Consider the following 16,790-nt stretch of genomic DNA (forward strand, 5'->3'; position numbering starts at 1 on the left):
ATATTCATATTTTGTCAAATGGTGTTTTAATCATGTACACACGACCAAACCATCTCAAAAAAGGGTTAGATGACGTTGCTTTCAGTGCTCTACCATTTTTTTAACGCCTACCTGGATCCTGCTGTTAAAAAACTTTGTGTTTGCCTTCCCTTGCGGAGGATAATACAAAAATCCAGTTGACCGGACAAAACATGGGATTGATCCCCAAAAGTGCAAAGACTGAAACCTCAGATGGCTAGAGAGAGGTTATAGAAGCCGCGCGACTCAAGCCATATCCGTTTGTTGTTGTATCATGTGAACAAATTATGTTTAAAGAGTGAGGTACATTTTTGTCCTCCAAATTCTACAAAAAGAAATTTTCTTTTCCTGCTCAGAAAAACAGTTAATGTTATTTGAAACAAAATGCAAAACTGTGGATCACAGTGAAACATAACGGATCTTTCACGTCGTCCCTAGTAAAAGATCAACGAAAGAACCAGAAAAGGAAATCAAAGGTACCCGATCTTCAAGAACCCAATCAGCACGACCAAACGCTTATACCTTTGCCCAAAGAAAAGTGCGCTGATCTAAAAGTTCTAATGAAATTCTTCTAAAGAGGAATCTAAAGAGTACTACAACCAACTTCTTTCTGCCAATCAGCCCGAGTTACGACGAGCAAAGCGATTTTTAGAAATCAGATTAACTTTCGTCTGTAGTTTGTAGTTTGGTTTGTTCTTTTAATGTGATGTAGAAATGCCTTATGAATTAAAAAAATATTAAAAATAAAATTTTTTGATCTGTTCAGAGGAAGAACCAACTCAGTCCTTATTTTATTTAAATAAAAAATATCTAACTACGGAAAAAAAAATTTTTCAAATTCAAAGTATTTAAATTTTTGTATTTTTAGCCCTATTTAGATGATTTTTTTAGCACACTGTGTATAAATTTATAAATTTTAATTTGGTATAGTCAGTTTTTTGATAAAATTTTATATTTGACTTATTCTACGGGGTTAATTAAAACGTGGTTTTACTATCCTAACTTTGAAACATCCTGTGGAATGATTTCGTTTGCGAATTTTCGTAAAACCTTATTTTTCGGTTGCAACCATGTCTCCTAAACATTGTGTTTCATGTCAAAATATGCCTTGGTTCATTTTTTAGAGCCAAATGAATTTGCCACTCACAATTTAGGACTTTTTTAATTATGATTATTTTTGAATTATTTTGTAATACGACGAGGTAGCTGTGGCGACTGTTATCATTATGTCATATTGATACTTACATTTTGTTTACCTATGATTGATCATGGTTCTTAGTGTCGAAGATTGTGCGAAAGCCGTTGCTCTTGTTGAAGATGGGCGAAATTATGAATATGTGGCTAGAGTACTACACACTCATCGCTCTACCATCCAAAGGGTAGTAGAACGTTATATACGAACTGGAACAAACAAGCGGGAAGTGGCAGGAAGCGCAAAACTACCGCTTTAGATGATCGTTTTATACGAGTCAACGCTTTGCGGGATCGTCATTTAACATTGATGCAAACAAGAAATCAACTTCAAAAGGTTCGAGGCAATAATGTAAGTGTATTTACAGTTCGTCGAAGATTATATGAATTTGGTTTGCAAAGTTGCAGACCAGCGACTGGTCTCAAATTACTTCCACGGTACAGAGTGGCCAGACTACAATTTTCCAGGGAACCTTTACATTACAATTTAGGACAATGGAGTAATGTTATTTTTACGGATGAGTCGAGATACTGTCTAAACTCATCAAATGGGAGAGAACGAGTATGGCGTCGAACTGGAGAGAAATTTCAGAGATTTGCGGAGTGCGTTTTCAGTCCCCGCGTTAGCCATAAAGGGGGTTCGGTGATGGTATGGGCAGGAATATCCCAAGAGGCTCAGACTGAATTGGTATTTATTGAGGGTTCGTTGTCTGCACACCGGTATATTGAGAAAATGTTAGCTAATCACGTAGTACCCTTTTCTCAATATATCGGCGATGATTTTCTATTAACGCAAGATAATGCGCGACCCCACCCTGCAATGTGTGTCACGCAATATTTAGAGGAAGTTGGTATTAATAAAATGAACTGGCCAGCGTGTTCGCCAGATCTGAACCCAATAGAGCACGTTTGGGACAGAAATATGTATTAGAGGTCGCGAAGTCGTAACAGCCTCAATTAACGAACTTCGCTTGGCTCTAGAAGAGGAAACATCCGGCAAGATGATATTCGCAACCTCATAGACAGCATGTGCCGACGTGTACAGGCAATTACAGAGGCAAGGTGAGACAATACAAAGTTATTTTTTAGTAGTTTTTCTTTGTTATTTGCGTACTTAGGTTAAGTTACATTTAAGTTTTTTTTTTATGTTTTGTTATGGTTATCATTGTTCATTAAAACCAAGATCATGTTGTTGCTTTTAATCATTATTTAAATATAGTGCTTCTAGGATGTCGATATGACATTCCTTCGATATCAGTCACCAAAGCCCCTATCGTCGTATTATAAATTAATACAAAAGATAATGGTGATAATAGGAACAGTCGTAAATTGCGGGTGGCAAAGACATTTCGCTCCTAAAAATGAACCAATCCATATTTTCACATGAATCAAAAAACATAATACTTAGAAGACATGGTTGCAACTGAAAAACAAGGTTTTAAGAAAATCTGTTAACGGAATTATTCCACAGGATGTTTCAAATTTAGGATAAAAAACCACCTTTCGATTAAACCCGTATAATAAGTCAAATACAAAATTTTATTAAAAAATTCACTATACTAAATTAAAATTTATAAATTCTTACACAGTGTGCTAAAAAAATCATCAAAATATTGCTAAAAATAAAAAAACTGAAATACTTTGAATTTGACCAAAATTTTCTCCATTGCGTTTTTTTTGCATCTGAGTGTAATTCAATCATAACATTATTCCAGCTATTACTAAAACGTACATCCATCCATCCAATGGCGCTACAGCCCAAATCGGGCCTTGGCCTCCTTCAACAGGCTTCTCCAACCATCTCTATTTTCCGCTGTTCTTTTCCATGAACGCGTTCCCAGGCAGTTCCTGGCATCCTCATCGACTTCATCTTCCCATTTCTTTTTAGGTCTTCCAACAGGTCTTTTTCCCTGCATTCTTGCATTTAATACTAAAACGTACATATCGAACTAAATATATAAAAATATTTAGCTAAAAATGTAAAAAAGCGTAGTATTTTTATCGTTTCAAATTTTGTTTTCTTTCTCCTGAAAAATATAGTTTTTTGACTTAGTTGCCTTTTCCCCTGTACCCTTGAATTGTTTATAACGAGGAAGAAGAAGTTTATAGTAAAATATTTAAATATCTATTAAAGTTAACAATTTATTATCTAGGTGTGGAATTAACGGATGTTTGTGAGACTGTCTATAATACTCTTGTTATTTTCTCCATTGTCTTGTGCACATTTTCTACTACTTTTATATTGCTTTATGTTATCTTTTACCTTAAATATTCGTAAGTATTGTATAGATATTGCTGATTAATTGTTTATTATATTTTTTGATATTAAAAAAAAACTTTAATCCGAGACTAGTTTTTGATATGCACTCTGGAACAATAGCTCTCTTTATCTATCAGATAAAAATGCATTTGGTTCGACATATTATTATTAGTTCATTGTGAAAACGCAGGTTGGCTGTATTGATTATTCTATTAGAAGATGTAGAAAAATCTGATTTTTTATTTTCGTGCAACGGTTTACTTGTGTTAAAACGGAGAACTTATATGAAGGTATGTCAGACAGTGATTAATTCAAATTGATCGTGATCGAATCTTGTACTCATACACAGATATGTCAAATTAAAATTAGCTCACCTCTACGAAAAAGCCATTCTCTTTATTCATTAATAAGACCAAAAGTCACCAAATTATAAAGTAAACGTCTGCAAAATCACAAAATTTTTACGTTGCACACATTATCATTTTTTGGAAATGTCTACGTTGATGCGACCACCTTAAAGTGCCCCCCACTATTTGAGAATATTTTTGTATTGTTTGATATGCCAATGAGGATCAGATGTAGATAATTTTGCTAAACCTTGGTAGTTTTATCTTTCTTTCGTAATATTGCAAATTAATATCTTAATAAGGATCATGTCACTTTTGTCATGCCAAATTTTGATTAGGTTCTGATATAGGGAAGTACAAAGAAATTTACCTTGTCGGTATGTGAATTAAACATACATTTAACATATGTTGCTGTCCGGGAATTTGCATTTTTTCTTCCAGCAGTCGCTTTAGGTGAGTTAGGAAGTAATAATTTCTATTCCGTGTTGCCTATATCAAGAAAGCTGAGAGTGCTTTCAGTCCTTATATCAAAAATGACTATGTGTCGTAACTGAATGTTTAAAAAGTAAATTTAAGGATGAGTTGTCAGTTTTTTAAAATACTTAATAAGAAGTTTTGTTAAAAATGAACAGTTTTACTCTCTAGAGAAATATTAGTTTTTTATTATCTACAGCAATAGTGGCATAAACGAAAATCGATAATTTTATAGAAAATGAGAAATAAGTTTTACTGAACGGTAAAATTAATTTCTTAGAGGGCAAAATAAGTTTATAGACGTTATAATAATTACGGTGAATTAACAGTGTTCCTCAGTCAAAAACCATATTTCAGATTTGAAGAAATTCCTTTTTGAAGTACAAAATCAACCCTTTGTTTTGAGATATGCCAGTTTTGCAACAAGATACTTTTTAAAATAAACAGTTTTGACACTAATAATTACATAGCCAACAAAAAAAAGTTTTATAAATCTTCTCTTACAAATTTGTATAAATGTATTTTTTGGCGCTAAAAAAGAATCTGAAATTAGATTTTACGTATAAACCACAGTTTTCCCCAATATGACACTGGTTTATTATACATTATAATATTTTGAAAGACAAAATGCCGAAATAGATTATTACTATTATTAGAATAATACCTTTTATCTAATTCTTATCTTGTAATAGTATAGGCCTGTACAACCATTTCAGGAGTCAACGCTTTTTTATTTTCTTTCTCTTTTTTCTGTAAAACTTCTCAAGTAACTTTTCTCCTATGCGAAGCAGGGATGTTGGTGTTCCAACGTCCCTAGTATCGTTTCTCCATCACCTTGATATCCTGGTAGAATCATTTGACTTGTTCTTCACTAACTTCACCCAGATTTTAAGGGAAAAGGTCAAGATGATTACGCACAAAGTGTATTTTAAGGCCCATTAGACATCCCAAATCGTTAAACTTATCTAATAAATTAGCTACTATAAGCTCTTAGTTAAATACAAGATAAATACTTTTTCTTTAGTATTTATCTTGGTTTGAAAGATAAAGTCGAACATCAATTTACAAATATCTGGTCCAACAAAAACACTTTCTTTCAATTTGGCTTCTGATAGATGGGGAAACTCTCCACTCAAGTACTTGAAACATTCTCCATCTTTAGGCAGGACCTTGACAAACTGTTTCGTTAAGCTTAACTTCTTAAGAATCTTTTTTGGATCTATCTGAATCTACATTGTTTTGTGGACCAGTGTTTATCTCTTGTTCTACTGTCTCATTCACAAATAAAGCATGGAAATTTTTAAATCTTTACATATCAGCCAATTGTGATCTGAATAGCTGATGTTCTGTAGAATTGTGTCAAGATTTTTATCTCTCTTTTATATGGACTGAATTAGCAATATAAAGTGAATCATAAGTGTTCCCATTGTGTAAGAGTACAGATTTTAAACTTGTTTTTGAAAAATCTATAAAAAGCCTCCAATCATCCTTATTTCCAATATCACGACAGTAGACCAAATCCCCTTTTGGGTTCTACAGCAAGAACAATATTAACATCCTTATTTTCTTCGTTAGAAATATATGTGGCAGGCATAAGTAATTTCCATTTAGAAGGGTCATTTTTATCCTTTTGTAACCTTCAAAAAATATCCCTTTTCAATATTCAATATTTCGTATATTTCACATCAGGGAAATATACGTCCCATTCCTAAACGTGAAAGCATTAATTCACAATAACTTGCCATAATATTATCAACCAATAAAAATGTAGATATTACTTTTGTCACGAATTTCTTAAAGAAACACTAAACTAATGTTCTTAAACTGCTACTTAAATCACACAATTCACTTTAAACCACTTTGCAATAACGACTTATTTCAAACAGTGTCACTATTGTACGAAGTATTATTTAAACTCTTCTTCTTCTTCTTCCTTTTTATAAGCCATTCTGCTTGTTCATTGGCGGATTAATGCCTCTATGGAAGGTTGTCACTCCATCTTTTGTCCGATCGTTCGATACTTCTTCTGCCGATTGGTGACTTATGTCTTGCTATTTTGACGACATGGGTCTCCTCCATTCTGCTTATGTGATTATTCCATTCTTTTTTTCTATTTTGTGTCCATTCATTTATGCACTGTAGGTTACATTTTCTTCTAATGTCTTCACTTCTCTTTCGATCTCTCAGCGTATTTCCTGTAATTCTTCTCAGTACTCTCATCTCGGTAGTATTCCGTAGCCTTTGCGTTGTGGTTGAGTCGGGTCTTGATTCTGAGGCATATGTCATGACTAGACTTCGGCAAATATGCAAATAAAAATGTAGAAAATATGCGCATAAATATGCACGTGTTTACCCGAAAATATGCAAATATTTTACAAAATATGCATACAAATAAATAAAAAAATCGTAAAATAGTAACAATTTTATTTAAAAAAAAAAGTGTACATAACTAAATATTTCCTACTATTCATTAAGATTTACATTTATTTTAAGTAACTACATCATTTTTAAGTATGAACAAACTTATTTAGAATTATGGTAACAGTAAATGACCAAGTGGTGTTCAAAATTTTCTAACAAAAACTTGTGGCTTCTGTCTGAGTACATATATTTATATATGGAAAAACTTCGTTCAACATCAACTGATGTAACGGGAGCATTTTTCAAACTAACCAAAACATTTGGTTCTAAATTAATTGTTTCCGAAATATTTCCAGCTAGAACACTGACTACTTCAGAAAGAATATGGTAACCTTTATTTTTTTCCATAGTAGCTTCAAATTTTTTTTAAAATATCTTTTCCAATATTACCTCTAACGTTCCGACAACATGACGCAAATTCTTTTATTAATGCTGTACTTTCGAACAATGACAGTTTTGGTGATTCTAACTGAGTAATTGTTTTTTGAACAAAACTAAAATTTGATTTTATAAATGAAAGTTCTTGTTGAAGCAAGTTACTCTGAAAAGTTTGTTTAGAATCCAAAAGAGATTGGGAACTTTCATCTGTTAACGTATCAATTATGTTCTTTATTTTAACAAAATGATCTGCATAAAAATTAGCTGCTTCTAACCATGTTCCCCATCGCGTTAAAATAGGTTGTGGTGGAAGAGGAATGTTAGGTAGCATTTCTTTATAAAGTTGAATTCTTATAGGAGATTTAAGAAATACTTTTTTGACACTGGATATCATGGTATTTACAAGAGGAAACTTTTTTCGTATTTCCTCTGCAACTCTGTTTAATCCATGCGCTACACAAGTAACATGTATTAAATCTGGGAAAAATATTTTTAAATTTTGTCCTGCTTTCACCATATAAGGAGCAGCATCCGATAAAATAAGCAGTAATTTATTAGAAGGAATAGTTGTCGGAAGAAAAAAAGTTGCTAATGTTTCTTGTATAAAACGCGAAATTGTTAAAGCATTTGTTTTCTCAAGTTGCTGGCATGAAATAAGATGAGATTTTGGGAAGGTATCTTCTTTAAGAACACCAATCAATAAATGAGCAATATACTTTCCTGAGGAATCAGTGGTTTCGTCTACAGATATGTAAAAATAATTATCTGCAATTTCTTCCTTAATATTAATTAACACCGACGAGTATAGCCCGTTCACATTATTTCTTCTTAGAGACCGATCACTTGGAACATTAAGTTTGCAATATTTTTTTAGAAACGAACTAAAATTTACATTTGCTAATTTTGAAAGCGGTATGTTTGCAGACACTAATGCGCGACACAAGTCTTCATTAAAAGTTTCTTGCTCATCTAATTTTTTTGAAGTAGATTGGAAACATTTAGCCATTGAAGTTTGATGTTTTCCTCCTATTTTTCCTTTTTTTGCAATGTGTGAAGCAGTTCTCACATGTTGGTCTATCTGAAATTTCTTCTCACATGCTATCTATAAATAAAAATAAAAACCTTTATTTTAACCCAACCTTTAAAATATAAAAATATACAAGGTGTTTTTGGTTAATCAAATAACTGGTTTGGAAAAAAAAAACACTCGCTAAGTGTTTTAAATGCAGTATTAATTAATCCACATTAACTATATCGTTTTGTTCAATTTTTCGAGAAGTATCTACAGTCAAACGTTGTAAGTGTCATTTGGAAACACCCTGTATGTATGAAATATTAGATATTTAATAGAAAATATTAGATACTTACAATTTTGCCACAGACTGAACAGTAGATTTTTCCCATATCCATAGACAGCTCTTTATAAGGTTTAATCCAAGTTGAAGCATTGGTTGTTTTAGGCATTATAAAATCACAATCTTCCTTTTTGTTACGCACAACGAGTGTTTACGCTTTGAATATCAAAACAAAAATGATTTACAAATCTGAGCATCAAATTAGAAATGTTTAGGTACCTAATTCAATAAACTGGGAGATTTTGGAAAATCCCTAAATTAGGAACAAAACTATTAGCCGTTTACCTGCTGTTAAGATACAATAAATTGTAGATAGATTTGGGGATTAGATCATAAAATGCAAATGAGCGAACCCTTAGCGATTATCCAATAACTGAATGCCTCAGTGACCGAGACTTTCTAAGAATGTTGAGGGCTACTTAAATTGATCTTCTTTGAAATTGTAAATGTTTTGTACCTGTAGAGATTACGTACTTAGAGCATTTCTTGATTAAAATGACTACAAAATTTTATACAAGAATTGAAATAAATTGGTATGTTTAAAAATTTTCAAATACAGTATAAAAATCTGAACTTTTATGCACTTTATGCAAACTTTTATACAAATATGCCAAAATATGAAATATTTGCATAAAATATGCACAATATGCAAAATATGCAATATGCATATTTGCCGAAGTCTAGTCATGACATAATATGTCATGACCAATATATATTGGTCTTAAACTGGCTTTATAAATTCTTGACTTCATCTCAGTGTCAACGTGTCTGTTTCGCCATATAGTGTTAATAAGGCATCCTGCCAGCCCATTTGCTTTTTGTACTTGATCTCTCACTTCTTTGTCCAGGTCTCCATAGCTAGCTGGTGTAATTCCCAGGTATTTTATTTCCATTACTTGTTCAATACTGATGCCATCAATTTCTATTTTATATCTGGTTGGTTCTTTGCTGACTACTATTGTTTTAGTTTTCTGAGATGAGATTTTCATATAAAATTATTTTGCTCTTACGTTAAATCTGTGGACCAGTCTTGGCAGACTATCTTCATCTTGGGCTATCAATATTGCGTCGTCTGCGTAACAGACGTATTTTATTGTGTTTTAAAATTTTATTAATTAATGTTGTTAATTGTTCTGTCAATGCTGCTCCACAATATTTCAGTAATTCGTTTGGTATCCCGTCTTTACCTGTTGCTTTTCTGTTCTTCAGGTTTTCAAGTATATTTCGAACTTCCTGTTGATTTATATTATGTTAAGTTCTTCATTTGTGGTAATTTCTGGTGTTTCCGATTCTAACGTCGTTTGTGCTTCTTCTGCATAGAGCTTTTTTAGGTAGTCAATCCTTATAACCTTCTCTATGTGTTTTGGTTCTATTAGTTCCTTTACCTCCGTTCTTTGACCTCTTATGAATCGCCATATTTCCTTTTGCAGACCGTAAAAATCATGTTCCATTTCTTTCGAAAAGCGTTCCCAGTGATCATTTTTTATTTTTCTTACAAGTTCATGTATTTCGTTTCTAATTGTCTTGTAATTATGGTATGCCTCTTCTGTTTTGGTTGACATGTATTTCAGGTAAGCTTTTTTCTTTTCTTTGCATTTTTCCTTCACTTCTGTACAAAACCATTGAGTTCTTCGCCTTGGGAACAATTTATTTTTATTTATATTTCTTTCATCAAGAACTTATTGTGTCAGTGTCAGTATAGCACTTTAGCACTAATCAATAACAATAATAATCAAGTACAGCCCCCGTAACGGTCAAGGCACACTGAATTTTATGCCGATATTGCACCGACATAATATTAAATTTCAGAAAATGTCATAGAGACACTATTGTTACTTAGCCGTCAAAATGTGACTTAATTGTGAGCCGGTGTTGCCGCAGTATAGTGGCTGTTATTTTAACCTTTTTGCGTATTTTGATTTATGCCACTATTACTGCCAGTGAGCGATATATTTGTATTTTTTTTTTGAACCTATTCTCTATCCTTCCATTGTTGGATGTAGGTCTCCCCCAGTTCTCTCCATCTTTCCCTATCTTGAGCTGTTCTCTGCCATGTGGGACCTCCTTGTTTCCTGATCTTTCCATCTCATCCGTGGTCTGCCTCTTGATCTCTTTGCATTGTATGGACGCCACTTTCCGATGGCATTGTTCCATCGTCCGTCTTGGAGACGTTCATTGTGTCCAGCCCATTTCCATTTCAGTTTTGCTGCTTGTTCTATCGCGTCTACTGTCTTTGTTCTGGTTCTGATCCACTAGTTACGTTTTCTATCTTTAAGTGATATACCCAACATTTGTCTCTCCATCGCTCTTTGTGCCTTCCTTATCCTATCCAAATTGGCCTGTGTAAATGTTCATGTCTGTGCTCCGTAGATGAGCACCGGTATTATACAGGAATTATATACCTTGCTTCGTAAGTATAGAGGGATTGTTTGATTTTTTAGAACGTAAGAAAGTTTACCGAACGCTGCCCATCCCATTCTTACTCGTCTCGATATTTCGGCTATTTGTATATTAAGTCTTAATATATAATTTTTTTAAGACATAGTCCTCATCCTCTTTCTTTCTTGCATTCACATTATTGCCTAAATATTATTTGCTTATTCATTCTCACATTATTTTGTAAGGTGGTTTAACCTTCAAATGATCTTCAGAAATCAGTTTCTTCCACTTTTTCCGTCGTCTACTCTACTTCTCTACTTGTTCTCTTCATTCCCGCGTTCCCATTTCTTCTATGTTAGTCCGGACGGCATCAAACCACTTCCTTCGTGGTCTCCCACTTCTTCTCTTCCCTTGTTCTAATGCTTGCCGAACTCTTAGAACGTTGTTTAAGTTTCACATGCATACAACACAGTCGGTCTCACTAGTTGACTTCTATTATTTCTAGTTATTTTTCCAGTAATGTTCTCTTCTTGTGCCAACATAATCTTTTATCTTTTCTGCTTTTGGTTTTATAATGTACTTTAGTTTTTTCTGTATTGCTTCTAATATTTTCCATTTTTTCTATCGATGTAGCCCCTCATTATTAAAACAGTAATTCGCTCTTTTCATAAAAAAAACGTTTTCTATTGTAGAGCTTTTAAAAACACATAAAACAATTCTTAGTTTTAGTTAATAATACAATTTATTCTACAAAATTTTTGAATAAACGTCAAGCTATTGTTACGTTTTATGAATTAATGTCAAAATCACGGCATTCTATATTTACTGAGTTACTTCAAAACTATTTGACACTGAGAAGTTTTATTTATTTAAGTCTTTCATGAGTAGATGAAATAACAAGTGTTATATATGGGTGAACTCGTATTTAAGTGAGGATAATGATTTCAGAAAAATGGAAAATCTGGCAACATTGCAAGCATCAAATTTGAAATCTCCACCATATTGCAGAATAGGTGTATGGCGGTTTTTATTCAATTCGGACCATCCATTTAAGAGATAGTTATGCGTTTCCAGACTTTTGGTCCACTTTGTTATTTTGCTTATCGATCTCTAATATTATATAGCTCCAGGTGTAACGATTTTTTGTCATTTTTTAAGTTCTTTGTGTCTTTTCAATTATATTGCTCCTCATTGTTTTCTGTTTGTTTTATTGTGGAATCTTTTATGCATTTTTGACCAAACGAAAGTTGTCTTCTTTGGGCTTGAGGTTCCTTTGATTTACTGAGAGAATTTTTTTTATCTCCGGCTAGATAATTGTTATTCGTTATTAAAAATCTTATGTATTATTCCTTATAGACAATTTTTATTTTCTTTGTTCTTTTCTTCATTATCTTAGTGGACGAATAGTGGAGAATAGAATTTTTTTTATTTTATTTGTTATGACATCTGAAGAAGTCCATGTTGCTTCCGAACGATCTTAAAATTTGATAGCGTTCCTGGTAGCGAATCTCTTTCTATTAAATGATTCTACAATAATATCCATAATCCTTCATAATCTATAATTAACTGTATATCCGGCAACTTTTCAGATGATGCTGTCCCCATTGTTATCGCCATGGGAACTCCAGGCGATAAAGCAGGCAGCAAAGAGGTAGTTAAAACAGAATCGGAAGAGCCCGCACCCCGACCGCCAGACCCTCAAACACAATTAATACTTTTTCCACCACCGTCACCGTCATCCACATCAAGTTTTTCATTGCAACAGACCATATCTTCACCAGGACCACCTTCGTCTTCGGATATGGGCGTCATCAACATATTACCACATTTCAGGACTATAGCTAGTTCTCCGCCTCAGCATGTGGGAACTAAACCAGAAGCTTTAAGACAGGCTGAGTTAGAGCAATCGACCATAGGTAAGTTTTTTACTGCTTTATTTTTTCTAATTGCATAAATAGTTATTAAACTGTCAATCAATCATGGCTAAGTCAAAACTTGTTAAAAGTTTGAATACATATTTAATTAATATTTTATTCTTATAAAACCTTTACATGAAAGCCCAGGATGGCGGAATCTACAGGACTCTCCAGCTCTGTATAAACCCCTGAGAAAGAAATAACAGTCTACTGTCTTTGAAGGACACGATCTCTTCGGGTTAGTGCAACACACAGTAATTCGTGCGCCGGTTTTTCGGAAGATCACTTCAAGTATGCTTCTGACAATCTTCCAACCCAGATTTTCTAGTGCATGGCCTATCTTGGGTAAGGCCAAATTCTTGATGTCATAATTGCACACGATTTTCTCCAAATAGTTAGAGCACGCCATATATCCTCGCAGTTTGCCTTGTCTGTATATGACTTCCTGGTCACCATATACATCAAAAATTGAGGACCATCTTCTAATCTCAGTACTCTTCCAACTTTAGACTGCTGATTTTTTAACTCGTCCAAACGACCGAATATTACGGAATTATAGAATACGGATTAATCATCTCAAGATCTTTGGCAACACAGTGGGCTAGGGAGACGTTATGCGAAACACTAAAGAGAGCCTGCTGAACTTCTGTGGTCACACCGAATCAAGCACTCTTTCTCACTGCGTAATTTGACACAAATTCGTTAAAGCTTGGTCGCCGGTCATCTTTGATCTCATGTTGAATTGTTCGTGCTTCTTCTGTTTCATTTGAATCAGCATAAGGTGCGAGACTGTTTATGTGAACTACTTTTGGTTTACCTTTCGGCAACTTCTTAATTCGGTATATTACGTCATTTATTCTCTTTTTAATTTCATACGGACCTTCCCATTGTCTTTGCAGTTTAGGAGACAAGCCTCGACGATGTTGTGGATTATAAAGCCAAACAAGATCACCTACTTCATAGCTTTCATTGTTGCATCGAGAATCATATTGATCTTTCATTCTCTCACTGGCTAATTGGCTGTTTTGTCGGACAAGTTCATGAATGTTGTTCATTCTTAACTTCAGGCGGTCGACATATTCTTCGCTTGCAACATGTTCTTCGGAAGATCTGTAGCCAAACTCTAGGTCGCAGGACAAACGAACTTCACGACCCAACATCATACAGGTTGGAGCCTGGCCTGTAGTTTCATTCACGGCCGAGCGGTAGGCCATTAGGAATAAATGAATATACTGGTCCCAATTTCTTTGATGTTCTGATACAACTTTGGACAGGTGTTTACCCATAGTTCGGTTCATCCTCTCGACTATTCCATCTGTTTGGGGATGCAGGGGTGTCGTTCTGGTCTTATTAACACCAATCAATTCAAAAAAATTTTTGGAAAAGGGTTGACTCGAAGTTTTGCTCTTGGTCGTAGTGAGTCTCCAAGGGAACACCAAATCGTCTAAAGAATTCTTTAACAAGTACTTCTGTAACGGTAGCAGCTTCTTGATTTGGTATCGCATAGGCATTAGTCCATTTCGTAAAAGAATCCATGGCTACCAGGATATATTTATTTCCATCATTCGTTTCTGGAAATGGACCTGCAATGTCGATTGCTACTCTTTCCATAGGACTACCAACATTGTACTGTTTCATGGGTGCCCATCTTTTTTAAAATTTGTTTAATTTATCAATGTTTTGTATTGTGAGAACGATTTCCGAAGTGGAAATCGAAAAGTCAAAAATATACTTATTTTAAACTTAAATTGTGACTTATTCCCATTAAAAGTAGTAATTGCTTAATATGCATCAAGAAAATAGCTTCAGAATAATATCTTAACAATAAATATTAAATATAGGTAGTTGTAGTATTTTTAATATATTTATGGATTAAAATCTGGTTTTCTATCATAATATTAATAATGATAACAACCAAGAATTTTTGATTTCGACACTTCTTAGAACCAAAATATTATCTATGTGAAATACATAATTGACATATGCGAACATTCAAATCATAAATGATTTTTGGAATTCATAAGATTAAGTAAAATATCGCTAGAATATTGGCGATAAAATAATAATGGAATTTTTTTCATAAAATAGGATAAAACATTTAGGCGAATGGATCTAGTAATTCGCAGTCATATTTCCAACCACACCCACACACATACGATAAATTATGGAAAAAAAATTCAAACGTCACCTAAGGGTTTGATTAGGAACGAAAACTTTTAAACAAAAAACTGATAAAAATATAAAACAAAAGTAGTAATCTCTTCAGTTTTCATCATTTATTGTCTATGAGAATTGTAAAACATTGTAAACACAAGAATGATGTTCCTTCTTAATGAATAATTACTTTTGAAAAAAATTACAACAATTACGTTAAATATTTAACAGTAATAATTGTCAAACTTCAGTTGGCCTGTAGGCTTAATTTAAAAATATAGCCTGGCAGTTAACTTGTTAAGACACTTCGATCTTTTTAAAAGATTTGTAAACTTTTTTTGTTTGAAAACTTAAGATGGGGACGTATCTTATTCAATAACATATTAATTTAAAGCACTACCGTCTCTACAATGAACTTAATAGTAATTGTTCCGTCAAAATAAACAGGCTGCAGTTGCTAGGCCATGTAGAATCTATAAATGAGAAGGAGATGGACCACCAAAACTCGTATACAGGATGATTGATTAGTGTGGTAAAGCTCAGTAGATCTGCTATAATAATAGATAGCAATAAAAGTTATAACAAAAATTGTAGGTAACTTTCAAGTTCATATTACAAAATTCACAGGGTATTTACAAAGTCATAACCAATTTTCTATGAAAATAGTAAAAGTTCAACTACCTGTATAATTATATATAATTATATAATTAAAAAGAAGCATAATAACTATTACTACCACATTTTTTTATTGATAGTCAAAGGTTTCAAAAATGAAAAAGTATATTATTCAAAAAACGCAAGTATATTATTTTCTCAGTAATTTTCAATAGAACACCCTGTATTTTATGTCACTATCTAGAAGTAAAATTACCATACTTCAATTTTTATTTAGTATTCCCTATGTGTAAATTTATTCATCATGATCATCATCATCATGATCATGATGATCTGAAAAAGATCATGATGATCATGAGGATTTTTTGAACTCTGTTTACTGTCGCTCTAAAAAGCTGTTTAGACGAGCAAGTAAATAAATCGCTAAGATGGCGCAGCCATGAAATTCGTCTCCTTCCAACACTACGCTTTCCTAATATCTTTCCCGGCATGATATTCTTCAGAAGCTGGTATTTTGTTCCTTTCATCACGTGTTCAAGGTATTGTAGTTTTTTTTTAGACTACCTGTGTTAAAGGTGTAAATTTCCACCCGGGTATCCTACTGCATTTTGATTTTTCATCTTGCTTCTTGTATGTTCCTGTTCAGATTACAATAATATATTGGATATACGGATGATATATTGAAAAACGTGAATTGTGAATTTAGGGTACTTTAAGAAAAACGTAATTGACAATTTCTTGTTTTAGAACGTTTCTATGGCCAAACCAAATATTATCCAGACTATCAACAGCCATCAACAAGTTACTCTACAACGTCGAAGTCGAAAACATTCCTTAGTAGTTCGGAACAACCGGGTCCTTCTGGCTTGCAGACGCCTAAATCCAAACCTTCCGCTTCCTCTGCTAGTCCAGGTAGACTGAAACGGCTGAGAAAGACAGCTCAAGAACAACAAGGAACACCACAATCAAGAAAAACGTATCAGTGTTCTTATTCACACTGTAATAAGATATGCAGTAGTTCTGAAAAATTGGAGAAACATGAACAAACGCATACGGGTAAGTTAATACTGTTCGTTAAAATATTTAAAAGTGTAAAAGATTTAGAGCATAATGTCGAACGTGTTCCAGAAACATATATCAATTAAATAGTAATGTTTTTCTATCGTCCCTATGAAGAAAGATATTTCAGACTCCAATGCACTTCTTTAGACCTATAAATTCGTTAAACTATATATATATATATATATATATATATATATATATATATATATATATATATATA

At 33.2% G+C, this 16,790-nt stretch overlaps 1 protein-coding gene across 1 annotated transcript in view; it reads left to right on the top strand.

Moving 5' to 3' along the window:
- LOC140434163 (uncharacterized) overlaps positions 1-16,790 on the top strand; it is a 51,687-nt gene that overhangs the window by 6,834 nt on the left and 28,063 nt on the right. Inside the window, exons 2-3 of the mRNA XM_072522229.1 lie at positions 12,413-12,739; positions 16,256-16,564. Coding sequence (XP_072378330.1) covers positions 12,439-12,739; positions 16,256-16,564 — 610 coding nt within the window. The 5' untranslated portion in view covers positions 12,413-12,438. The remainder of the gene's footprint in view (positions 1-12,412; positions 12,740-16,255; positions 16,565-16,790) is intronic.

Source organism: Diabrotica undecimpunctata, chromosome 2 (assembly GCF_040954645.1).
Source record: "Diabrotica undecimpunctata isolate CICGRU chromosome 2, icDiaUnde3, whole genome shotgun sequence".
Taxonomy (NCBI): Eukaryota; Metazoa; Arthropoda; class Insecta; order Coleoptera; family Chrysomelidae; genus Diabrotica; species Diabrotica undecimpunctata.